We start from the raw sequence: 27,509 nt of genomic DNA, 5'->3' as shown, positions 1-27,509 counted from the left end.
GTGAGGTAAAGACTCTCCAAACTCAAAACACCTGCTACTCCAGAAAAAAATAGACAAGCTACATTGATGTTCCAATTGTTTCCCATCTGAATTTATTGCCTATTGCATGAAACAATCATGGCAGAATTCCCTTATGCCTAGTGCATCATATTTTTAGACTTAACTTGATTCCTTGATTTGTCTGAAAAAGGACGTTCTAGGAGCTTTAACCAATCAGTTTCACACTTTTGCTACAAGGTAAGTAATGATGAATGCAAAACGATCCATTGCACAACTGATCATTTTCAGGTGAAACTGAAATAGTTAAGATGCTATTTAGTTACCCTTCTTTAGGCTTATTTTATATATTTGAGAACATTTTAGTTCATATCAGTTTCATACATATGGAATTGAAGGTCACAATCCATAACAAAACAAAGTTTCTGAAAAATACAATCAATGAAGTTTGGAAACTGACATGCAACTCAACAAGTGAAGTAGCATGCTTTGAGGTCTACACCTCTACCCCGATATAACGCTGTCCTCGGGAGCCAAAAAATCTTACCGCGTTATATCGAACATGCTTTGATCCACTGGAGTGCGCCGCCCCCCCCCGGAGTGCTGCTTTACTGCGTTATATCCAAATTCGTGTTATATCGGGGTAGAGGTGTATTAATTAGGATGAGATCTTATACCACCACAATTATTTATTTATTTATTTACAAGACTTGCTAGACAAAGTGTTCTCTTTCAAAGAGACATGCCAGCATGAAAGGGGAGCAATATACTTTCAAGTTCATCTTCATTAAAAGCTGGAGCACATTTGTGCAATTCTTGTTTTATTGTTTCAGATTCAATACCTGACATGATTTATCTAGTGGATTACAGACACCAACATTTCTTAAAGAAGAAAGACTAGTTTCATTTCATATATACACAATTTATTTTAATCATGTACTGAAAATAAATTACAGGAAATAACTTTAAAATGCAACAGAGGACAAGAAGTTTCACAACCAACATTCCCATTGATTTCCCAGGGGGTGAGAGATCGCAGTGCTCAAGGCAGGTAAATATCACAAATATATCAAAAACGTCAAACCGTTTATGCATTCACACGTTTACATGAGCCACAAGCATTCCGTCACAGGGACTGTACTTAGCCTACCACAGAACCAGGTTTTGCCATAAACTACAAAACTTTGATACAAAATTGTATTTATATATTTATATTTCATATACACGCCCTATCTGACTTCTTAAAAATAAAAACTAAACACGCTGTACAGACAGTCCTAACTCATTGCTTCATAGCTGTAGGCAACTTTTTTTTGGATGGAACTTCCCCCCAGTAAAATTAACGGCGTATTATATACATGAAGGCTAAACTGCAGAAAAAGACAGCTCAGTTTTCTGATTTGCATCTCCTGTAGGACAAAGTTTGTGAATCAAAAAAGGCAAGACAAATGTACACTTTGAATCACTTCCTTGGTTACAATAGTTAGTTCTAATGTCATTTTTTGTGAGGAACCAACATGCATTCGGATAACAGTGGTGTAAAAAGCAGTAAAGCAAGATCTTTATACAGTGGCTCAGTATTGGCTTCACTGATGCCAGCTAGCACTGCCATTTCAATCTGACTCTTGATACAGTGATATTATAAATACTCCGGAAGTTAAAAGTTCCAATGGGATATTGGGTGGCTAAACACACGGTTACAAGATTTCCTTGTACATATTTGACAATTACTTCCCTGAAATATCCTTGTACAGAGGATACATTTCCATTGCACGCCGGACACTGCACTTTCTCAGAAAAGGAGGAAAGTCACTCACCCTGGGATACGTGCACAACACACAACAACTGCATTTAGAGTCCCCGCATTTACCAGTCTCCATGGCACTGGTCTGTCTTAGAAGCAGATTAAAGAGAATGCTTAACGTTGACACTTATTTTTCACACTTGATGGCACCAATCAGTGAAGCCAGTCACACTAAACTACATCTATAGTTGATTGTAAACTTTGGTTTATTTGTATTGAGTTCTCATTGTACAGCATGTCTAGGATGAGAGGGCAGAATTGAAGAGGAGATGAATTGTCAGTCTGTCTTTAACCTGGCATGATGAGACACCTGTTCAGTGAGGCCTGCTTTGATAGAGTTTGTTACAGACTGCCTCATGTTATCCTCCATCAAATTATCACTCAGGGGCTTCAATACCTGTGGTATGAGAAATGTGCAAAATAAAGATGAGGTAAATCAAATAACCCTTTAAAATATATAAAATACAAGAATTCAAGTAATGAAAAAAAATTAAGATCTTGGAATCTGAAAAATAAAACACGAAAACGTGATGCACTAAAAAGGAAACGGTAAAGAGCTATGGTGCTACTGCAGTGAGGTGAATCACGAACAGAACCGATTTCCTCCTACACGGCATCATTTCACTGAATTCAAACCACTTTACAGTCCCTAGAAGATGGATGTGCAGTTCCATACCCTATAAGCAGCATCAGTCTGGTAGGTTTACAGCATTTATGCAGACCGGCCCAGACGGTCCTGCTTACTGTCCTATGTGTGTAAGTGTGAACACTTCAGATACAGAAAGAAATGTACAAATACTGTCTAATTTTTCTTCTTGTTATTGTTGGACGAGAGCCGCTGTCGTTGCGCTGATGTAAGAACACGGCGAATCATTCGACGTCTAACAACTTCAAAGAGTTTGGAACACACCTAAAATATGAATTCAGCTGTTAGGAAAAGGACTCGTAGCAAGCAGTAGGAAAATAAAGGCAACTAATTAATAAGACTAATTGCTGCTAATTTCTCACCTTCCTGGGATTCCTCTGAAGCAAAGAGAAAAGAGAAAAGCAGAGAGATTTAGAAGTCAATAGCAAGAACATGCAGGAGACACTGGGCAAAGGAATCCACCTTCAGTTTCAGAATGATTAAGGGCACATCTACACTACCGCTGCTGCAGCAACGCAGCTCCAGCTGTGCCCTGAGAGATCCATAGTGTAGATGTTTCCTACGTTGGGAAGAACCCATCCATCACCGACGTAGCTAATCCATCTCTGAGAAAGAATTCTTCCATCAGAGTAGCTGCGGCTACAACTGAGGGCTAGGTTGAACTAACTACAGCCCTGAGCAACACAAATAGGTCAATCTCATTTTTAAGTGTAAGCCAGGCCTTAGGCTAGCAATCAGAGAGGAACTGGTTCTTATCTCACAGTACAACGCACAGTCCCAATGGCAATGACAGGTGTTGTCTGTGATGTTGCACTCCGTATGTTTTATGGAAATATGCCGAGTGTGGCTATGATGTAACTGGAATATGCTTTATGCAAAAGGTCCCTTGTAAGGTATCATTACAAAGCTTATAATCTACTGAGTGTGTTCATCCTATTTGTATGTATGTATCATTCTTGTATCTGAAGCTAGAAATATAAAGTACAACTCTGAGGTACTATTGTAATTATGCAAAGTGTGGGACATTGATGATGGTTTAGAATCTTGATGGCTCCCATTGACTAGAACAATTGGTTGTAAGTGGCTCTGTTTACTTGCAAGCCTTCCTGTGTTCAGCCAGCCCAGAAAGAATGGTGGAATCCATCTTAAATCTGGAGCTTTTCCATTTAGAAGGAGGGGTGGGGATCCAGAGGGACAAAAGATTCCCACCTTGTGCCAAAGCTATAAGAGGGGATGGGAGAGAACAAAGAGGGGTCCCAATCATGAGAAAGCCCCTGCTTTTCACCTAAGATGTCTGCTGGAACTAACAAGGTCTGTACCGGGGAAAGGATTGGGCCCAGACTAGGAAGGCGTCTAGTCTGTGAAAGAAGCTTACTGGGACATCTCTGAGGCTGAGATTTACCTGTAAACAATTTCTTAATGTATTCGGCTTAGGAGTGCGTGTTTTGTTTTATTTTGCTTGGTGACTTACTTTGTTCTGTCTGTCATTACTTGAAAACACTTAAATCCTACTTTTTATACTTAATTAAAATCACTTTTGTTTATTAATGAACCCAGAGTAAGTGATTAATACCTGGGGGAGCAAACAGCTGTGCATATCTGTCTATCAGTGTTATAGAGGGCAGACAATTTATGAGTTTACCCTGTGTATGCTTTATACAGAGTAAAACAGATTTATTTAGGGTTTGGATCCCATTGGGATCTGGAGATAGGTGACCTACTGAGCAGTTTTGGTTAAAGTCTGCAGCTTTGGGGGCATGGACCAGACCTGGGCCTGTATTGCAGCAGGCTAGCGTGTCTGGCTCAACAAGGCAGGGTTCTGGAGTCCCAAGTTGGCAGGAAAAACGGGCTCAGAGGTAATTTCAGCACATCAGATGACAGTCCCAAGGGAGTCTCTGTGACCGAACCCATCACACTGTCTACACTAGAAAGGGTTAGTCGGTACAGTTGTACTGGCAAACCCTCAGTTGGAATGGAGCTTTCACCAGCAAGAGAGTCCCCAAGCAAAGTAAGTGACATCAGCAAAAGGCTTTTATGCCAGTATAACTGCATCTATACCAGAGTCTTGGTCAGCATTGCTAGGTCAGCAGTTAGGGGTGTGATTTTCCTCCACACATCCCGAACCAACATAGCTCTGCTGGCAAAACTTAAGTGTTGATTTACTATGACCTGGTCTCTTCCTTGGAGAGAGGACCCAACCGCATGCTTAGAAACCCCAGTTTTACATGTGACGCTGAAGAAGTCTACACTCGAGGAAGCCACTTCAAGCTAGGACAAAACTATTCTGAAGTCAGAATTTATATCGCACTGCAGGAGGGTATGGATTGTTTCAAAGCTTCCGGAATTAGGACATAGAAAGTAAATTACGAGAATTTAACAGATTTCCTCAAGTTACAACCCTATCGTCTAGTTTTGCTTCCTGCAACTTAAGAGAAAATCTGTCAAAGGTAACTCACATAGTTGAGAACAAAGATTTATCACCGTATTACTCCTATCCTGCACATTGCCCCGTACCATTTTACGTACAGTAATCCTGAACCGAGATTCAGTATTTAAACAGCCAGTTTCCATTGTGAGGCCTTAAGTATTGATTTTCTACCTCATACAAGTATTTGCTTGTCACTTTTTAGCATCACATCTCTCATCTGATATCTCAACACAAGTCATTGCATCACATCCAAAAAGTTTCACTTCCACTACACTATAGGTATTAGAGCTAACCTTTCTTAAAGGCATTTCCTATTCAATCTCTGAAAAGCCGTCAAAAATCCTATATGCGAACTGCCAAGTTGGACCCATACAGTTGGCCAATCAGATAAAGTAGCAACAAGATTGGCTTGAAGCTATAAAGGCAAAATTACATGTTCCCAGATTAAGAGTTGAATGCAAATTCATCTACCATATTTGCTACCTTAATGTAAGATCATATCCTATGTTGGCTTTTAAAAGGCCAACTGTTCCAGCCAGTGGTTCTCAACCTATTTACTACTGTGGGCCACATATGCAGCTTTCTATGTGTTATATGGACCACATCCACACAACATATATATTACTTGTATGGCCCTGAGGAGGTCACATGGGCCACAGGTTGAGAACCACTGGTTCCGGCAAACATTTTTACATTGGCAACTATACCAGCCACTATGCTACTCAAAACGTTATTAGTAACGTTTAAACCTGTCTGTTTTCCCTAGATGAGACAGCACAGCCATTCCTCCTGTGGAAGCTACTGCAAGCTGGACTCCTTGCAGGTATTCATTACCTCTAATTTTCTTCCCTGCAGTCTTTACTTAGCCTCTCGTCAGTGCCATGCACGCTATCCAACAGCAAGGGGGTGACCGATAGAGGTGATTCTGGGTAGTGTCGTGGTGTCAGAGCACTTGCACCAATAAATCGATGGAGTCTCACATGCACCATATCAGGAATGAAGATGTACAACTTTAACTTACCTCTCTAAGGGCTGGTCTATACTTAGCCGCTAGTTCGGCGGCTGGAAATCGAACTTCCGGGTTCGATTTATCGCGTCTGGTCTGGACGCGATAAATCGAACCAGGAAGCGCTCGCCGTCGACTGCGGTACTCCATCTCAACGAGAGGAGTACCGCGGAGTCGACGGGGGAGCCTGCCTGCCGCGTGTGGACCGCGTCTGAACCGCGGTAAGTTCGAAGTAAGGTATGTCGACTTCAGCTACGTTATTCACGTAGCTGAAGTTGCGTACCTTACTTCGACTTGGGGGGTTAGTGTAGACCAGGCCTAAGAATCCTTCACCGGCTTTTTAAATTTACTTTTCAGAGAGAAGTAATCAACAAGGATTTTTAACAAAAATCCTTCCACCTTTGTGCTACTCTCAGAACTTAGTGACAGCAAAGACCTCAGATAATTAGACACTGGATGATATCCTGGGCTGGCTTTATAGTCTGATTTCTCCAAGGTATCCTCCTTGAGAGTTACCCAATGTCTACACTTCTGAGTTCATTTTACCTTCCAGAAGAACTAGGATTCTTTATTCTGCTCTAGAACCCTTTCTGAGTAACAGCATTAAACAGGAATTGTAATTGGCACGCTGGTCCAAGAAAGGACACTTTCATAGTGAAATAGATACCAACCTGTTCCCATAGTGCTTCAGCGATTTGATCAATGGCTGTTCCAACTTCTCTGAATTCCCCAGAGTACTTAACATATGCCCAAGTACAAAGGGATATCAGCGCTAGCCCCATGATGAGATTGCACAGGCTAGCGATGGAGTTCATACCAAGGAAGCCAGTCAGTCCTGAGATGATATACATGGCAAACATAACAGCAAATAGAGTGGCAGGGGTACGAGCAGCATAAAAGATGTTTTTGCCATCGTTGTGCTTCACAAAGTTTGCATAGATTTCATCGAGCTCCGCTTCAAGCTGGTCCTGGTAGCGCCGACAGAACTCCTCTCCTCCCATTTTTTTCACAGAACAGAACTGTTTGACAGCTGACTCTTTAAAACCCTGGTGCTGTCTCTCTAGGTCTGATGGAGCAATGTAAGGCTTATCTCCACCGCAAACCTGTGAGAAGAATAACCAGAGGTGAGGGGTCAGGGTACAGCAGGAAGAGCTTGTGCTGTTCAACTCTGCATTCAAAACAACAACAAACCATTACTTGCTTGATGTTTGATTCTTAGAGGGCAGGAGTTCGAGCACCACACGCACCCTGCAGCTGACCAAGGTCAGAACACGCCAAAGCTCTAGGTAAGCGGTTAAGACACTCCTGCTTCAGACTGAAGCCTAAGAATCAAATGGCCTCAACCATCTGGTAATGTTCAGACTAACATGACTTTATATTCTCCAGCTTTTTGGGGAGGGAGGAGGGGGGCCCAAGGGGCTCAGTGGCAGTGAGGAAACTGTGGACCTGCTGTAACGTTCACCTTTACAGAATACACAGGAGCAATTCTCTCCTTTTAGGTGAAGTAGAATCTCAGAACCACCTGGCTGTTGTTTAAACAGGTGGGAAAGGGGTAGCGAACTCTAGCCCTCGCCTCAGCCTCTGCTTTGGACCTAGCAGGGTGAAACTACCCACTGATGCCAGCTAGGCCTTGTCGATCCCCCGTTTTCACCGTGCTGCAGCAGGGCAAAGCTATCAATAGTGGCACATGCTGTAGCTGTGCCTGCCGACTTGAGAAGACAGCACTGCGCCAAGTGACACTGTTCACTTACGGGTGCAAAGCGAACGGCCCACAAGGGTTAGAAACATTCCCTCCCCCAGTAAAACCAGAGATTCTTCAAAACATGATGGCCCCAGCCTGGGAAAGCTTCCCTTTCTCCCTATGGAAGAATGGATTTTTTTAAAACCCTGCTGGAAGCTGTGACTGTATCTTGTAGATTTAAATATTCCATATCAGAAACTTGATTTCACAGGACTCTAATGGCTCACAGAGTCTGAAATATCAATCGGATCTCTGAAGATGCCATCTCTTCATTTCTGGACTACAGAAAGTAATCAAGTTGTTTGGGGGAGCAATTTAAAAGTGATCCACCAAACTACCTCCAATTAAAAAGTTACGTGATTTTCTGGTCAGTTAGAAGGGCACACAAGACACCACTTGCAAGACTTCAAACTACTCAATTTCCACCCTCAGCGGCCCGGCTAACAAGAACAAACCCTAAGCTAGGATGCAAAGAGGTGTTCTGGTTCTAAGTGATCATATGTGGAAAGGTAGCTAGCTTGATGGATCAGCCACTGTGCCATCTCCAGCCAGACTAGGAACCTACTGGGTTTAGCTAGTATAAGCCACTAGGACTGTACAACCAGTGTCATGAGCTTGGTCAAAGCCCTAGCTGTGCCCATCTCTCAGCTTGTGTTGCAGCCCCAACCCCCTCTTGAAGGGGGCAAATGTCCATTGCTGCCATGGTTCCTTTCCAAGAGAGCTTTTAAAGGAACAGAGGAAATGCTATAAAATGATTGATGTGAAACCAGAGGATGGGACCCGCAGCATGGAGCGCCTCTCGCCAGTCAGTCGAGCAAAAGGAGTTGACTGAGCCAGTTATGATGCAACAAACAAGAACCAGAGGCTGGGGAAGCATTTTTAGTCTGCTCAGAACTTCAGCTTTGGAGTATTCTGAACAGTGTCCAGCCCAGGAACACTCCCCCATAAGCACGGCTCTCTCAAAGTTGGGATGATTTCAGACACAGCAGATTTAACAGGTCTACACAGAATCAAACACACTGGGCCATATTCTGAGTTCACAAAAACAAACGCTGTCATAATTCCTTGGCTCTTGGTAAGTTCAGCAGAGTGTGAAGACAGACCCCAAGGAATACTCCAGCTGCCCATCACATAATATTACCTTTTCATCTGTGCATCAGACTCCCTGAGGGCAAGCAGGTGATTTGAATGCTAAAGGCCTCCCTCTACCTGAGGAGGTACTTGGGCATGCTCAGTCTCCCACCTTCGATTGGCCCATGAGGTCAGCATCCATCAACCACTAGTTAAATTCTCAAACAAGTCCCTTCATGCTTCCTCCCATGCTGCCCCCATGCGCACACCAGCAGCTTAACTGTAGTGAGACCATTGCTCATCAAGGTGACCCATGTGGCCTCATTGTTTCCTTGTCTGTATCCGCCTGTTCTTCCTCATCATACTTAGACTGTAAACTCTTTGGGACAGGGACTCTCTTTCGGCAGTATTTATACAGCACCCTGCATAATGGGGTTCTAGTCCATGACTTGGGCTCCTAGGCATATTGGTAATACTGACACTAAAGACTTGATTAAAACTAGTGTTAATCAAGATAAAGACAAACAATTATTTCTACTCTGTTAGTGTCAAAAGTTTCAGACCCATGTGTCACATCAAGACTTGGTACAGAAAATGTTCAAAGTTATCCAGAAGATGTTTTATAAGGACTTCTTTTGTTTAGCCACACTTATTACATAAACTATATCACTTGGGAAGTTCCTATGAAAACAGGATCTGTAAGAAAACATCTGTTCCTGTTTATTCCTTACCTGAAGTCTAAATTCTCCAATATTGCAATCATCTCCCAGGCCAGTCATGACTTCAGCTGGGAAATAATTCAGCACTTTTATAACAATTCATCTGAAAACCTCAAAGGTCTTCACAAAGTGGGAATACTCCTACTCCGTTTTATTACATAGGGATTGCCAGGCTGGAGCAGACCCGGAGTCTACCTAGTCCAGAATCCTGTCTCTGACAGAGTCCAGCATGAGATGCTTCAGAGGAAGGTGTAAGAACCCTGCAGTGGGTAGATGAGGGGTAATCTGCCCACATTAGGCATCATCCTGATCTCTAATAGAGAAAAGACCAGCTTAAATACTGAAGCGTGAGGTTTAGTATCCCTTCCACAGGTTTTATCACCTAGAATTGTTATAGTTAATTATATGCTTGATAACCACACGTACCCAATCTTTTTGGATCATGTTAAGTTCTTGGCCTCGATGACTTTCTCTGGCTGTGAGCTCTACAGTCCAATTACAAATTGTGTGAAAAAGGATTTCCTTTAATCTGTTTTGAATTTGCCACCTTTTAGTTTGATTGGATGCATCCCCTTGTTCTGGGGTCGGGAGACAGGGAGAACAAAAATTCCTAATCTCCTTCTGGGTACCATTCATTATTTTATAGACTCATTCCCGTCTAGTCTCCTATCTAAGGCAAACAATCCCAGTCTCTTCTCTCCTCATATGAAAGTTTTTCCAGGCCCTTGCTCACTCTTGTCACCCATCTCCAAGCTCTCCTGATCTGCAATGTTGGGACTCATTAAGAAAGGGATAGAGAATAAGACAGAAAATATCATATCACCTCTATATAAATCCACGGTACGCCCACATCTTGAATACTGTGTGCAGATGTGGTTGCCCCATCTCAAAAAAGATATATTGGAATTGGAAAAGGTTCAGAAAAGGGCAACAAAAATGCTTAGGGGTATGAAACAGCTTCCGTATGAGGGGAGAGAAATAAGATTGGGACTTTTCAGCTTGGAAAAGAGATGACTAAGGGGGGATATGATAGAGGTCTATAAGATCATGACTGGTGTGGACAAAGTAAATAAGGAAATGTTATGTACTCCTTCTCATAACACAAGAACTAGGGGTCACCAAATGCAATTAATAGGAACAGATTTAAAACAAACAAAAGGAAGTATTTCTTCACACAATGCATAGTCAACCTGTGGAACTCCTTGCCAGAGGATGTTTTGAAAGCCAAAACTATAACAGGGTTAAAAAAGAGCTAGATAAATTCATGGGGGATAGGTCCATAAATGGCTATTAGCCAAGATGGACAGGGATGGTGTCCCTAGCCTCTGTTTGCCAGAAGCTGGGAATAGGTGACGGGATGGATCACTCGATAACTGCCCTGTTCTCTTCATTCCCTCTGGGGCACCTGGCATTGGCCACTGTCGGAAGACAGGATCCTGGGCTAGATGGACCTTTGGTCTGACCCAGTGTGGCTGTTATGTTCTTATGCAATATCCTTTTTGTGGTGTGGTGGCCAGTACTGCACACAGTAGTCAAGAGGTGGTCACGGCACTAATTTACTGTAGCTACAGGAGCAGATGAACTCTTAAATTGATGCTATTTTCATGGGAACATGCTCCACAGTAAGTGAAAGACCTCCTGATATCTATAACGTACACGTACAATCATATTTCAGAATTTCTCATGTGGTGTCAATGGTTCTGTGATAAGTGGCTTTAAACTGTTGCCCAACTTCATGGTCTGAAGATGGCAATGGGCCTTGGTAATGAGTTCACTATAACAGAGTACCTTCTCAATGGAGTTTGAAGTAGCATATGGTGAATGAAATTGTTAGCTACACGTAGCTATTTGGAAGAAACATTTTGGATTTTGCAAGTATCAGAGGGGTAGCCGTGTTAGTCTGAATCTGTAAAAAGCAACAGAGGGTCCTGTGGCACCTTTAAGACTAACAGAGGTATTGGAGCATAAGCTTTTGTGGGTGAATGCCCACTTCATCAGACACATGCGTCTGACGAAGTGGGCATTCACCCACGAAAGCTTATGCTCCAATACTTCTGTTAGTCTTAAAGGTGCCACAGGACCCTCTGTTGGATTTTGCAAATACTGAATATTTAAGTACCTTTTAATCTTCACATTTTATGGCTAACAGTAGCTATTGCTCTATAGCCTTACAGAAAATTATCAGAAATCAGTAGTGTAATATCGCAAAAACCCAAACAATTTTTTTTGTTATGTTTTTTAGTATGAACCCTGCACGGTGATGCTACCACCAAATGCATCTGTTCATTCTACTAGCTGCTTCATATCTTTTTAATCAGCTGCTGCTAATAGAATTCTCAAGTCATTTAGTATGTGGTATTCCACATGTAGAAAATACATCTCAATCCCACCCCCCTACCTCACCATCAATTTCCTTCTCCCTCCCTCATGAGTGATCTTGTGACTTTTGCTGCATGTGTGATCTTCACACATGGGAGTCCTGATGCTCAGCCAGTTTGTCCACTAGTATGTTAACCATGTAACCGTTTAACACCACATTGTGCACAACTCTACAACAGAGGCCTTACTACACATACCGTTGCTTTAATTTTGTAATCAACATACCTGCTCCATGCCTTTGTTGTAGGTGTCTTTTGCGCCTGCTACTGCAGCAAGATTATTGGCTTCAGCTGTTGCCTTGGGAAATGAAAGCGTACAGATATTGACCAAGCACTGTACATAGTTGTATCGGACTTGCCAGTAATATTAGTTCTACATTCTGAAGCACCAACACCTTTAACCAGTTTTGTACCATTTCATTTTGAATGTTTACCCGTTAACTTCAGACCCAAAGAAAACCTTCCATGTGAACAAATAAAGGATCTGCTGTAAAATAGATTAAAACAGCTCACTAGAAGCAAAGATTTCAGCCCTGGCACTCTAGAAAAGCTACGTAATTATACACCCATATGCCTGTACATGATTTTTCTATCATAAGACAGGTATGGAAGAGACTATTTTGATGGTTACCAACTGGAAAAGGATATCCAAATTAACATATTAGAAAGTGGTCAGAAAAAAATTCCATCGCTGTATAAAAAGCAGTTTTCCCCTCTCCCCTGAGTGTATTATCTCTGCCAGGTCACAGGCCTGCGGTTGCAGGCTCAGAATTTCTAGTAAGCAGTGTCTTGTTTCCATGTCAGAGCCAACCAGTCTAATTAATGTTACAGGAAAGAATGTAGTCCCACCCTCCCCCTCAAAGTCACAGGGGGAAGGAGGAAGGGAAGTGGCGATCCACTGGAGTCCATCCCTTGACTTTGGATCTGAGGGAGCACTGGAAGTGGCTTTCTGAACCCTTAAACAAGTCCAAGGAGGAGATGGTTCCTTGAAGGGGAGGTACCCAGAACAATTTCAGATTCTAAACCAAAGAACTCCTCCGGCTTCTTTCATTAAAGGGGCTTTCAGCCATCTATCCCTCAAGACCCAAGAGGTAAAGCCAGCACAAACGGAGCACCTCCTTGTTGCAAGTCCTAAACCCCAAACAATGTAAGCATTGTACACTTGAGCAAGGCATGACTGGACTGCACAAAGTTCAATCTAAATCTGATCTTCCTCCCTGGATCAGCCATGGAGGGGAATATTGGTACAGTTACCTTATCTGACAGACTCAGAGTGAAAAGTGGCATGTCACTAACTGACTAACTGACATCTAACTGACTAAGTGCTCCTATCTATTAGCACTAGACACTAAGCTAATAAAAACAATACTGGAAACTGAGTCAAAATGTAGACCACGTGGCAAGGTTTTGAAGGAGTGGATATGTTAATATACATCCGAACCCCAGTGGCTACCACTTTAGGTGATTCTGAACCCACACAAGCCCCCAAGTGGGTAACTGCCTCGGCCCTTCTTGAAGAAACATGCCCCATGGGTGCTAACACTTCATTCACAATCTTCAGTCTCTTGAAGAAATACATCCCTTAATGATTGCAAAGAATTTAATTTTTGTTTCTTCACTCTGCTAATGTTTAAAGGATAAGGAAATACCTGGAGCATTGATTTAGGATGAGGTAGCGCCTCTCCCTGATAGATTTTAATGTAAGCCTGAAAAACAAAACAATTAATTAAATTTTGTTTTATTGATTCTTTTTTGACCTGAGCATTTATGATGGGAAGAAAGCCAGGGTCCAAATCAGTCCTTCAGGTTAATCCTAAATATTCAATTAAGCAAATCTCTACACGTAGGAGTAAAATAATCTACAACTGACATTTACACATGTAAAGGGATTAAAGTGTTGGGATACATTCCAAACCCCTTATAATAAATGCTGTCCCTACTAATCTCCATATTGAGTGAATCAAAGCAATACTGTAGCGACACATGGCAATTAATATGTGCGTTTACCAAGATTAGAGCTATATGTCTATCATGGTATTAAAAACGCTTTCTACTTGCTTCATTTGAAGGTTCTTCTCACTGACACGTTTACAATTTACACACACATACAAAGTGAGTCAGGGATGAATCTTGGGGTTTTATTTTATTAAAAATATGTCTCTGTTTAGAGACACCATACCAGCCCTTTTCAGAGCCCAACAGCGCCATTCCCGGTTCGGGTGGGTTTGTACATCACCAGGGCTGAGGCCTACCACATAGAAGAGGGTTTTGAAGAGAAGAGGCTACTACTGTTTCAAGGCGTGGCAGCCTGGAGCCCATCAGGGAAGAGTGAGCACCTATGCCCCCCCATACACACACACCCCCCCAAATGTATGTAGGGGGAGTCTTTGGGGGGGCTGGGGAGAACCCCTCTCCTCAAAGTTGGGGGGGGAAGACAACGCCCCCCCGCACACACACATGTGCCCTCCCCAGAATCTGGAGCAGCAGAGTTACATCCCATCCCCGACAGTAAACAAGTTGGGGGTGGAGAAACACTTATGTCCCCACCCCTGAAGGAATAAGAGATAATCTGGGGCAAGGTGAAGAAACTACCCACCCTGGGACATGGGAGGGACTGTTGGGGTGGCAGGGTGTGCTGGGAAGCTAAGTGGGCTGATTACAATCAAGCTGGTCCTCAGCTCCCCACCCTTACCCAAGAGCTTCAGTTGTCCTTTGTCTGTGGCTAGGAGGAAAGGAAGAGGACAACGTACTTGTGTCCAATCTGCACACTCCTCAGAGGTCGGTGGGGAGCAATGCCCTGTATGCAGTGAGCTGGGGAAGGAACTTAGGCCTTCTGGGTGAGATTAATGGGAAACGGGGGCTCTGGCCAGCAGCAGGGAGTTCACTGCTTTGGGCCAGTTGCACTAGCTAGCACACTGAACTCTTCTGTTGTTCCTCCTGTACCCCTCTCCCTCATAGTTATCCATCTCCAGGAGTGGGGGAGGGAGAGAGAGAGAGGGGATTTCTCCTTCCCCACTGTTAGTCCTGGTCCCTGATGCTCTATGCTGGGGGTGGGACTTCCACTTTCAGAACGGAAGTCAAAGAACAGGGCCCCCGAGCACCCAGAGTTCTATGTTATGAGACAAGTAAGTGGCCAATCTGCATGGAACTCTTCTGAATAACAGACATGAACTAAATCAGGAGAACAGCAAAGAAAACCTCTCAACTTCACTATTTCCTGACTTAAGGCTGCCCTCCTAACCTTAGTTCTACTCCCTAGTGCCTATATGTTGTGAGTCTTTATTTGCATGATCACGTATTAGTCTTCTCACAGCACCCCACGTCATTCATTGCACAGGTTGGACAGTGCAACGTGAATCAGGCAGCTGTTCTTAAATATGTATTTTATCCTCACTTTTCAGGTGTGGTCCCTTTCACATTCACTAAACATCCAATCCCTGAACCAAGTGAGGCAGAGGTCCTAAGGAGAAAAAAATCTGCATGCAATCACGTAATTAAAGACTATTCTACTACATTGGCTCACCAGGGCCAGAGTTTTGGTTGTCAGTGTTGCCTTAACTTTAGTATTTCCTGACTCAAGTGCTTCACTTTGAACCCGTCACATTCTTTTAATGTAGCTTTTGATCTGGAATTTCCAAGGGGGATTTTATTTTAAAAAGAAGTTTGACCATGAAGAACTATTTGCTAGGTAGCAATCAAACATTGCTGGGTGTGCAGAATGTGCACAACAGAAAGGAAGGGTTGCTGCAGAGACCCTGCTTCATGCCCATTATGCCTTCACAGATCCTACTTTGCACACCCCCTCATATTACAAATGAAGTTCTTCAGAATTTACCCACACATGCATAAGTGGAGCCAACACAACATTGTGAGGTTAGGAAAAACAACCCTTTTCTTCTCTGACAACAGCAGTGTGCCTGCATGATACAAGTTTTTAAACCCTTGCAATTCTCCACAGGTCACAACAGATTTTTCACCAGACCACCAAAAGGCACACTGGAAACTTAAGTATCAGGGGGTAGCCATGTTAGTCTGGATTTGTAAAAAGCCACAAAGAGTCCTGGACAGGACTCTGTCACTTTTTACTGGAAACTTAGGAACTACACACTGCTTATTCTCAAGTTTCTGCTGTAACCCCTGAGACACCACAGGCCTTCAAAGGTGGCAGAAGTGTTTTGTTTTGGTTAAACAGCAACAAGTGTGTGCTCCCTACACAAGTCATTAAAAACAGCTATGCCATCTTTATTCTAATGTTTATTCTAAGAAGAGTTCTCTCAGGTTGAGAGAGAACATGGACAATTTCCGCCCCCAAATTTGACTAAGTTATGAGCTTAGGAAAACAGCTCTTCAAATGGACGTGCTTAGACAACTTTAATTACAGGTGTAACTAAACACAATACCTATATTTAAAGTTATATCAGGACCAAGATTGGCACTTTGCTCTAAGTTGTCTCACTCAAACTCAGTTTAAGGATACTAGAAGTGATAATCTCTATTCAAGAAAAATATTTAAGATTTGCCTTTTGGTCCTACACCTATCTAAAGGCACAGCCAAAACAGTAGCTCACTTAGGGCAGGTCTACACCATGGGGCTCAGTCGACCTAAGTTACACAACTCCAGCTATGTTATTCACATAACGTAGCTTAGGTCAAACTTTTGCGGTGTCTACACCGTGCTGTGTCGACAGGAGAAACTCTCCCGTCGACTTACCTTATGCTTCTTGTTCTGGTGGAGTACCGGAGTCGATGGGCGAGTGATTGGCGATCGGCGAGCGATTTAGCGGGTCTTCATTAGATTAGCTAAATCGACCCCCGGTGGCTCGATCGCCCTTAGAGCTGGTCTGGTGGAAAACCATGCATACCAGTTTCAGTCGAAGTGCTGAAATTAAAGTCACAACTACCTAAAGCTCATCAGTGAGTGGCAACCTAGATACTATCATCTCTTCTTTGGGAACGCATTCTAAAATTAGGATAATTTTTGTAAGGCATGAAAAAATAATTAGTACAAGCGTTTGCCTACCTTAAAATATTCTACAAGATCTCTACAAGTCACCTTGGATCCACTGATCTCTTTCTCTACCAAGTTTTCAGGAGCAAGTAGTAATGGAACCAGATCCCGCAGCTCTCTCTTGAAATCATCATCAATGTCTGGTGGAAATTGAATCAGTCAGAGAAAAAGGTGGTACATCTCAATTTCAAGTAATAATGAGTTTCTTCTCTAGAAAAATACACTGACAACAAATCCCTTTAAAAAAAAAAAAAACAATGCTTCCTGACTCAGAATAATTTGCTTATCCTGAAGAAATATTTAGGGCTTAAAGAAATTTTACAATAGTTTCCAATTGCCAGAGTAGGGTTTTTCCCTTCATCTATATAGTACTGGAGTAACTAGAATAAATTATTTGAAGACCACTCACAGTATAACCTCTCAGGTCTCTGCTCCCAGCACATAATTGGTGGGAACCCCACAAGACGCAAGAATTTTTTTTTCCTACACCATCCTTTGGCACATTAGCAGCTCCTCACCCACCAAAATGTGAGTGGAATTCCTGGGATTCTGCTTGTAAATCCTTTGATTTTAGACACTGCAGAATCCCACACCTGGCCATCTTGGATAATGTTAAATCTGCAAGGTTACAGCCAACAGCTACTTGAGAACTTAAAAAGCAACACAGAACCAGGAAAAAAATAATCACTTAATTCCTCCATATGTTTAACAACCCAAAAAGAGAATATGCCAATGCACACTTAAGTTTTACCTTTTAACCCCAAACTCTTCAATAAAACCTAGATTTAAGGCAAGTTCTGTGCTACAACAAAACAATGTCAGTGATATATATCCAAGCCAATTAACACAATGGAATGCTTCCTACCATTCAACCTCCCATCAAAATTTGGATTAGTCGCAACTTTAAGACCAGGGTGGGGCAACAGGAAACAGCCAAGGTTGCTGAAACACGAGCGAATATGCTTCCTTACGTTCTGTAGCTCTTCATGCTGGTTTTGCTTTACCTGAAAAAAGCAAAGTAAGAATTCTAAATGGCTCTGTGGAGCTGACCGCGAGATTTATAATTGAGTCTAATGGCAGGAAGTTTATGAATAGATTTAACACAGTCTAGCCTTTTTCTGAACTTCTATAAAAAAGTAGATCGTACAAAGGCAATCACTTGATGTCACATATTTAAATATCATTTCTATTACGAGAAAATAGCAAGCAGAAAATATTTAGCCAATCATGTGTCGCTATCTCAAACACAGAACAGCACCTGAACTAAGGAACTAGTGTGAGTTCTGTAAGTCGTAACTTACCTGCAATCGCTTTTCTAGAAATTTTTTTCCTCCTTCCAAGCCATACGAGTGTTCATAAGGATAGCTCCAATCTCTAATTAAGAACATTAGTGTCTACACAGAAGAGCACAATAATAACAAATAGTTAATTTAATATTCCTTATAGCAGCAGAAAGTGACAGAAAATCAAGAATCCTACATCTGCTCCTGGTAATTCAACAAACTATAGCCCCAAACCTGATTAAGCTGAATACAAGACACTTGTTATTTCTCTGCGTGTTGTGAGTAAGCACAGCTGAAGGAGCACCTTCAAGCTAGCACGTACTTGTGACCTTTGATAGCGAAAAGGACACTCTCACCTGTTACTCTAGTTTTTCTGTCTCTTGCCAGCCCAGATATAGGAGTGTGATCCTCCCTTCCATCAACTGGAGACATGAAACAGATCTTATGACATCACTTCCCTAGCAAGAGGGCACTAGCTATGTACACCTACAGTATCTTGTTGATTTAAGTACAAGCCAGGACCTGGTAGAAGAACCACACAGGGAACAAGAAGGAGGATGTGAAAGGATTTGGAGACACCAAATTAACAGGCAGAGAGAAACTACAAGGGAACCCTGAGATCAGGATGTTCACAGTCCCTTGGTGTAAGGCTGCCTGGAGTGAGCAGATATGAAGTGCATGTTCCCACAAAGCACCAGAGCCAGAACACCCATTCGTCCTACAATTTGCTATTAAAAGAGCCGCTGTGCTTAAACCCTGGCTTTGTGTCTCAAAGGTCACTGCTCCAGAATAAGGCACAAAACAGGATTGCCAGACAATATAATATTGTTGACAACACAGTCTGTTTAGACTTTTAAAATTTAGCATGAACTATCTAAGGGCACCTACGAAGGAAGAAGGAACTTGAGAGGTTCCAAGTCCTCTCACCTCCACAGCCAAATGGAGCTACAGCTCCTTATACAGTCCCACATTGAACATTTGGTTCTGTACACGAACACATGTGAGACTCCTAAACTGCTTTCCAGAGGACTTCAACATGGGTGACTAGTGCACAACCCTGAAGAGCGGGGATCTATACTGCCAGTACTCCAAGGAGAGTAAGACCATTGGAAGGACTTCGTGCAAGCTGTTTTGGAAATAGAGTTAAACATAAAAACCCATCACTACCTTAGGAGGGCTCAAAAGCTGGGGGGGGAGAGGGGAGAGAGGGGGACTTAAAAATACTTCATATCTTAAACTCCTTGTCAGATTTCCTTCAGCCTTCCCAGAAAGATTCTATCTAGCCTAAGTTCACTTACATGACATTTCATCAGGCAGATTACCATGGTTTGATTTTTCACACACATCTCACCCAGACCTATACAAAAAGTTGACTAGGTTCTCAAACTGTGGGTCGGGACCCCAAAGTGGGTCACAACCCTGTTTTAATGGGGTCGCCAGGGCCGGCTTAGACTTGCTGGGGCCAAAGCTGAAGCCTGAGCTCCACTGCCTGGGGCTGAAGCCCTGGGCGGTGGGGATCAGGTTACAGGCCCCTCGCCTGGGGCTGATGCCCTTGGGCTTCAGCTTTGACCCCTCCTGCCCAGGGCGGTGGGGCTCGGGCTTTGGCCTCCACACCCAGAGCGGCAGGGCTCGGGCAGGCTCAGGATTCAGTCCCCCCTCCTGGGGTCATGTAGTAATTTTTGTTGTCAGAAGGGGGTTGCAGTGCAATGAAGTTTGAGAACCTCTGTACTAGGTAATTATGTAAAAAGGTTGGAGTTTAAAGTAAGTATTACCTGAAATGGCTTTTGGTAAATTTCTTCCATAGCAAGTCTTCCATACTCTGTAAACAACTATTAAATGAAACTGTTAAGAATAATGCCATATACAGATTACAAAAATAATCTGTGTTGCCAAATGCTTCGTCTTTTATCAATGGGAAAATTAATGGCTTCCAATTTTTTACTGAATATTAAGAATAGCCCTGAAGTTAACCCTCGGCACCTGGGGGGTGAGAATACCAATGCTCAAGAAATTGCACTGAGGGAGGAGTATCCGTTCCCTGGCCTCTCAAGGAAGTCTGCACGTCATTCCAGCACAATACACTCCTCTTCATGAAGATTTCCCCTCCACCTTCCTATGGTTCTCCTAGTCTCCACTATGGTCTCTGAAAGCCCCCCACCCCACCCCAATAGGCTTCCAGCTTCATTATCCAGATCACCTGGTCTCGCACAGCTGCTACCTTCCCACCCTGTGGTTTCCTAAGCTAAAGGAGTACCCCTGCCCAACCTTTCCATCCAGGCCTCCTTGGGGCAGTCACCATCTGACATAGCATGCTCCCAACTCCCCCAAGGAGTGCCCCTCCAAAATGCTGCACATTGATTTGGGTTTCTACAAAACACTGCTCATCAGAGGCTTTAGGTGTCTGACATCCCTTACAAATAAAAGCCAATTTAGAATTGCAGCCGCTTCCCCATATCAGAAAGGACAGACTAACCCTCACTCCAGCCAATGATCCCTAACCACCAGATACCCTTCTCAAAAGCATGGGAAACAGATGCAGCAAGCCCTGAAGATCACCACATTTCTATTTTAGCTTGGGGAAAGGGGAAAAGAAGAGGATCCAGTTTGCACACTTCACCATCACAGTTGGGCAGATATATGGTCTCTCACTTAGAATCACAGGACTTGAATGGACCTCGAGAGGTCTTCTAGTCCAGTCCTCTGCACTCAAGGCAGGACTAAGTATTATCTAGACCATCCCTGACAGGTGTTTGTCTAACCTGCTCTTAAAAATCTCCAATGACAGATACACCTCAACCTCCAGAGCCAACATACAGGCAGCTAAAGCAGATCCTTGAACACTGGTATTATATCACAGCAAGAAACTCCTCAATAAACAAGCCACTGCCTTTTGCACAAGCTTCAGTTACAGAACTGATTAAGGCGTAGCTCCGAGTAGTGCAGTAGTCTAAATGAGACAACAAAGTCTTAGGGCACGTCTTCACTACCCGCCGGATCGGCGGGTAGCAATCGGTCTATCGGGGATCGACTTATCGCGTCTAGTGAAGACGCGATAAAATCGATCCCTGATGGCTCTGCCGTCGACTCCGGAAATCCACCGCGGCAAGATGCGGTAGCGGAGTCGACGGCGGCACAGCAGTGGTCGACTTGCCGCCGTCCTCACAGCCAGGTAAGTCGACCTAAAATTCACGTAGCTGAAGTTGCGTATCTTAGGTCGACCCCCCGCTGTAGTGTAGACCTAGCCTTAGATTGCAGTAGCAAAGTGTGCATTCAAGAGAATGATTGCAGTCTCCTGGCTAGGTGCAGATGGAAGAGAACTACCCTACGCACTGCTGCTACGTGATCCACCAGCAGCAACAAGGTATTAGACCTCAAACTCTAGTAACAAATAGCACATACCCTTAATTTAATCTTCTCTTCTGGCTGCTTTCACCATCCTACCAACATCACTCATCTTATATGGCTTGAGCTTTCAGCCAGCTTGTTGGTTCAATGCGAGTAAGAGACAGCTGGAGGTCATCAATACAGTCAAGATACACAGTAGTCTTACGTCTCCTTACTAGCCCTTCTAGTGGACCCATGTACACGTGGGAGGAGTAGGGATAGAGATGGCACCTGGTGGAACCCAACGCAAGAGCACCTTTGGCACAGAGGAGCACTTATACAAAACTAGCCTCTGGAGCCTCTCAAAGACAGGAATGAAACCACATTTGGGAGGCCCCCAGTCTACTTCCATTGATCATAAGGTAGCACTGATTTGGCTGTAAACTCTAGCAGTATCTAATATAAACATGGATACCCGGGACCTACTCCAGCCACCACGTCACTCTGGAAGGGGATAGGCCCATAAAGTGGACATTAGAGGGACACAGCTGGTGCTGCCAAGTACCCAAACAAGGACCTAGGACAAGCCACAGATTCCATTTCCCTAATATAAGCATCTTCCCACCCCCACCTCAAGTCCACAGGACAGAAGAGCTGGGGGAGGAGACACTGCTCATACTCCATCAACCCCAAACTACTTCCTCCAACCTGTGACTGCATGGGTCTCCTATCCCCCTTTCCCAACTTCATCCACCAGGCAGTTTCCTCTCACCCCCCTTCCCCTCCAAATCATGAATCTCACCCTCAACTATTAGAGAAAGTTCCCACCCCATTCAAGTCAACCCCAAGGTTGACAACTGGAATCCAATCAAAGTACCAAGGCCACCTGGGAAATCAGAGTTTCCCTTTAACCTCTAAGAAACTGTCCAGTTCTTTTGCTCAGCTTGCACTCTGAAAGTTCAAACAGTAAGAAGCACTTATGTATTAGCTGTGAAATGCATTTGAAAAATGTCTAATTATAAGCTGGCTCCTACTGTTGGCAGCTGTCACCTTTTGCGAAGCTGAGTGTGTCGGGGAGCCTGGTACCAGGTGACGTGTTAACCAGTTTCAAGCTGTGGCAGGGGCCATGGTCTGAGCAGCTGGAGATGGGAGACAGAGGTTTGGCTAACACAAAAGCCAGTCTCTCCGGGACTTCACATTTATTTGAAAGAGACCAGGCTCGTGTTCCATGCACAAAACCAAAACCCAGCAACCTCTGGCCACTCTCGCCTCACGTGACTTAGAAAGAAGAAAACGCAGGTTACAAACAGGACAATTCTTCCATCTCTTGGACAGCTTCTTGTCTTTCTACAGTCTTGCCCACACTAAAAAGGTGTGCCACTTTAACTAGATTGGTGTCCTTAAAGCAATTCAACCCCCATAATGTGAATACACTTATATTGGTGTAAATGCAGTTATACTATTATAACTGCATCCACACTAGGGCTTGTACTGGTAGAACTATTTCAGTAAAACAAAGCAACCACTATCTAAACACAATTACACCAGTACAAATTTCAAGTGCAAGCTAGCCCGAAAGTTCCAAACCTTAATCAGACACAGCTGTGCTTAACAGTGTCCCAAATTGGCAGTGCCTCTCTGAGCCAACTCTGACTCCTGCTGGAATTTAACTAAAATAAATCAATCAGTCCCCTATTGTTTGGTTTGGCAGACCCTCTACTTAGCAGCATTGCTGGGCAGACGTGCCTCTTAGCCAGGGAGCTCCCTCCCAGGGAGACAAAGACTTTCACACCCCATCACACTAACCGCCTTTGCTTTACCAGTACCTTAATTGTTTTTAAAAAAGATCGTGCTTACAACCAGTTGAAAAAAACAGAACTAATCTGATCCAAAAGTTGTTTACAATCCCTTAAATAGGGTTCCTAAAATTTCAAATCGCAAAATAGGGAACGGAAAAATTCTGAGAGGACAGCACTTCAATAAAAGCCATATTAAGTAAACTCAGTTTATATTTACCTGCAAATGTTGGAGATCATCTTCTTGAATGTTCTGGGACAAGTTGTAAACCTGTAAGAGATATTGCAGTTCCAAGACTTTTAGCGGGAGAAATGTTTATTCTTTATTTTTCCGTAACATAGATTTAGTCTATAGTGGCGAACTTGAGTATTCACACCAGCTCTGCTGAGGTCTAAACAGCCAATGGTCACTACTTAGGCAAAGTGGTATCACGTACTGCATTTTCAAACGTGCCACCTGGGCATACCAACTACTTTGGATGTAACTGCTGTTTGGGGTGATTAGTTTCCTAATCCTAGCTAGTAAGAGTTCTTTCAAGAGTGAATGAGCTGCAAAATATTTTTTTAAAATTTGCTGAACACTCCCCCTTAGTTGAGTAAGAGGGGCACACATTTAGCATTAGCAGTTCGAAACTCACCTCACCTTCCTCTCTATCCCCAACTCAGATTGCTTGGGGCAGGGATAGGGGATGCCCCAGCACATGCTATTGTGGTAATGATGCATCAGACAGAACCCCGCTGGTGGTGGCCCACAGAGTTGGATAGTTCTCTGCTATATATTGCCTGATTTGCAAAGTTCTGTTCCTTTGCTTTTAAATATCCCAATTGACATCAAACTTCGCCAACATGGCCAATAAATCATTACCTCTCCTGAGGCCCCTGGATTGATGAGACAGTGCCAATACCGAATGCTGAGGCATAACTCAAAGCAGAGTTAGTGATCTATGGCTAGATTTGAAGTCATACAAGCCAGGGGTCAGGAGAAAAGGATAAGATAATGTACTAAATGCCTGATATCGTGGAAGGTCAGCATAGTATTTCAAGGTTGTTAGAATGCTCTGAAATTTACCTTTAATTAAAAAAATGAAACCCACAAAACAATCTTCTGAAAGTTTGTGGTATACTATTGTTATTTGTAACAAGCAAGATTACTTCAACAGAAAGGGAAAAGTATCATTCCCACCCCCAAAAAAGTTTACTTAGTGAAACCGACTATACACAAAGTATCAAATGCACAGATTCCTGTTTGTATGGGTCTTTTGGACAGCAACAAGAGAAAAGCCAGTTAAAAAACAGACAAGACTGTAAAGGCATACAAGGTGACGGGGGGACTCCAGGGCAAACATAGTATCTCATTTTTTAAAAGTGGACTAGATTTCAAGTTGACAGTGTCTCTTTAAACATAGCTACAAGAACTCATATTTTCTATTCTTAAATGTTAAAAGTGGGTAATAAAAATGATAGTGTGTTTTTTCCCCTCATGACTTAAAATTTAATCGAAAGATTTAGAAGATACCTTTGAAGGGTATTGTCATCTCCTGAGAGGTGGGATTCTCTATATGCCTGTATTTCTTAACACAGACATAGACAGAGGCCTACATTTTCAAGAGTTACAAATGAACGAGTGTCCAATTTGATACTCCTTAAAAAAAACCCGGTCATTTTTGAAAATTTAAAACAGCCTCAAAATAGTATTCAAGAGACATACTGCAAGAAGTTTGTCAAAAATTTGACTGGAGCAGCAATAGTGCATTTGAGAGGTTATTGTGCTGGGTCAGCCCCCCCTTTGTAAAAGATGGGCTATTTAGCAATTTTTGCCATGCATCTTTGTGGAGGTGTCACTATATTTTTTTTAATCAATTTGGGATTCCCCTAGTAGAATCTGTAGCGCAACAGAACTAGGGACCCGTAACCAGGGTAGTGCTTGGGTACTCTCAGATCCGAAGAGATTCAGCTGCAATACTCTAAATGAGCTGTGGAAATGTAAAAGGTCTGCCTATCCTTTTTTAAAATGTGACTATAGATCTATTTTTAAGATGTCTTCTAAGCCAAAGAGGTTTAAAAGCTGCCATTTATCAGCACAGCTATTCTCACCTGGACAGAACTCGTCATGGTGCTCAGAGCAAATACCGTCGCACAGTCTTTGATAGTGGATTGGCTATCAAAGGCACCTTGGGTATCCATAAGTAGTACAGCCACCTAAAGATTTTTAAAAAGCAGCAATAATTAACCAAGATGTTATGGTTTCACCTCTAGGCTGCTGGGTCAGATCCAGCCCAGGTAGTGGAAGTCGTTGCCCCTCTGATGACTCATTAAAACCGAGTTGACAGTCTTACTTCAGCTCCCAGTGGACAGATGTCCACGACTCAAACCACTACCAAAGAGTGACCCCTTTACTGGCATTCTGCAGAGGCCAAGGATAGAATACACAGATACAGAGTTAGCCTCTCCCCCTGAAGTCTCCTCAACCATGACCAATGAGGCACTCTTACAGGGCACTGTAGCAAAGCCGACCCTTACAGTTGACTGTGACACACCAGAGGACTTCAGTTTCTGGGGCTAGCAATCCAGCACCTTTCATGAACACTAGATGTGTGATAAAGCTTACGTCAAGAAGATATGAAGCAATTAAACATTTTCTGAAGGAAAACTAGCTGTTTCCTACTAAGTAAGTTGACAATTAATTAAGTGATGAAACAGTGAAGTAGTCCCGACTCCAAGACACTTCTACTGTCTGATCCCTTAGATCTTTGAAATAGATTCAGATTTCCTTTTCTTTCCGTTATAAAAGATAGGAAAAAAGAACAAATGGGTAACATTACACAAGCTGCTAGAGACAAGATCCCACACTTTGACCATTCTGCAATCACAGAATCAGTCAGCTAGCCCTGACTTAAAAATCATGGAAGTTACAGAGGCAACTCTATACAACTCGGGATATAAGGTTCTTTCTAACATTCACTAAGGCCACCATCTACTTAAAACTTGTAACATTATCCAGCCAATGACGCTGCCAACTCTCCCTTTGGGCTCTAGCAGTGCCATGCCTATGAAAAATATCAGTCAAGAGCTCTGGGAGGCAGGCTTAAGAAGATTTAATCCTTGTTATCAGCAATCACTGCATATTTCACTACACAATGCAACTTGTGAACCCTTTGCTTTGCTGTGAAGAGGTTATACATAAAACTTAGATCTCAAGAAGAACCTCACATCCAGAACTGTACAGAGAGGGATCAACAACTTCCACGTACACTTAAAGCCTGGCATCCAGGTATTCTGTGGCCATTCCACTGGAGCCTAACTGCAGACTACGACAGTGTCTCATTTTTGCAGAATTCACTAGCTTTTTCTGCAGAATACTTCCACTTTCCAGAGCATTTGGCTATACAGCATTGTCAATAGCAGTCACTTCTAGAAAGCCTTCCACAATAGTCACAAAGTATCTGAACAGCAACACAGTAGCAAATTATATATTTATTTATTTTAAGAGGATTTGATTTTGGCAAAAGGCTTTGGAGCAAGGCTAGAATTTCTCCCTCTCCTCCCCTCCTGTACCCCACCCCGTCTCATAAATAAATAGAAATTTTATTCTTAGAAACTATTAGGATTAATACAAAGAGAGGGTGACTGGAGTATTTGACCACTTAAAAAGCAAACATTATAACCAAATTCATGAAGGCAACAAAAGCTTAAGAGGTTATAAAGAAGAAGGAGTCCATTTAGCCATAGAAATATTTACCTTTGTCCCATCAGACTTGTCAATTACAAACACTTCACTCCAAATCTGAATGCCAGTTGTTTCTCTTTCACATCCACCTCTCCATGTAAATCCAGTCAATGGCTCGTTGTTCCCACCTATCCAACACGAGGAATTCTGTTAAGAGAAAGGCACAAACTTACTCAACAGCAAGAGGATCACTTGTAGGATGGTATTTTAGCACACTTCCATATACTTCTCTGGTTTCTTAGAACAGGCTTTCAAGTTACAAAAAGTATTCGAAAAAGAGGTTGCTCAGCTGTACTGGGAGTCTGAGGTAACTGCCTGCAGAGATGTATGCTCCTGTGGTGCTCCGACTCTACAGTGTCTTTCTTGACTGCTTCCCTCGAGAAAGCTTTGGCCTTTAGGCTTGTGCACATACCCCCCACCCCCATAAGGGGCTGCAACCCACAGTTATTTCCTAGAATGAGAGAATCGTAGGACTGAAAGGGACCTCAAGGAGCCATCTAGTCCAGTCCCCTGCACTCATGGCAGGACAAATATTATCAAACCATCCCTGACATGTCTTTGTCTAACCTGCTCTTAAATTT

General features: G+C 43.0%; 1 protein-coding gene across 4 annotated transcripts in view; it reads right to left on the bottom strand.

Annotated features, from left to right (window-relative positions):
• Positions 1–881: 881 nt before the first annotated feature.
• ATL2 (atlastin GTPase 2) overlaps positions 882–27,509 on the bottom strand; it is a 56,328-nt gene continuing 29,700 nt past the window's right edge. For 2 of the 4 annotated variants that reach the window (XM_026657706.2, XM_026657707.2), the window contains exons 3-13: positions 26,941–27,075; positions 25,296–25,400; positions 23,422–23,472; positions 19,854–19,910; positions 18,100–18,192; positions 17,664–17,802; positions 16,811–16,938; positions 13,440–13,496; positions 12,017–12,088; positions 6,553–6,984; positions 882–2,198 (exon numbers count right to left, since the gene is read on the bottom strand). In XM_026657706.2, the coding sequence (XP_026513491.1) occupies positions 2,079–2,198; positions 6,553–6,984; positions 12,017–12,088; positions 13,440–13,496; positions 16,811–16,938; positions 17,664–17,802; positions 18,100–18,192; positions 19,854–19,910; positions 23,422–23,472; positions 25,296–25,400; positions 26,941–27,075 (1,389 nt within the window). In that variant the 3' untranslated portion in view covers positions 882–2,078. The other 2 variants (XM_026657709.1, XM_026657708.2) reach the window with 2 other exon arrangements.

This window comes from Terrapene carolina, unplaced genomic scaffold (assembly GCF_002925995.2).
Source record: "Terrapene carolina triunguis isolate 2854851 unplaced genomic scaffold, T_m_triunguis-2.0 Scaffold275, whole genome shotgun sequence".
NCBI classification, from domain to species: Eukaryota; Metazoa; Chordata; order Testudines; family Emydidae; genus Terrapene; species Terrapene triunguis.
The sequence above is the reverse complement of the archived record's forward strand: the minus strand, read 5'-3'. Positions and strand labels throughout refer to the sequence as shown.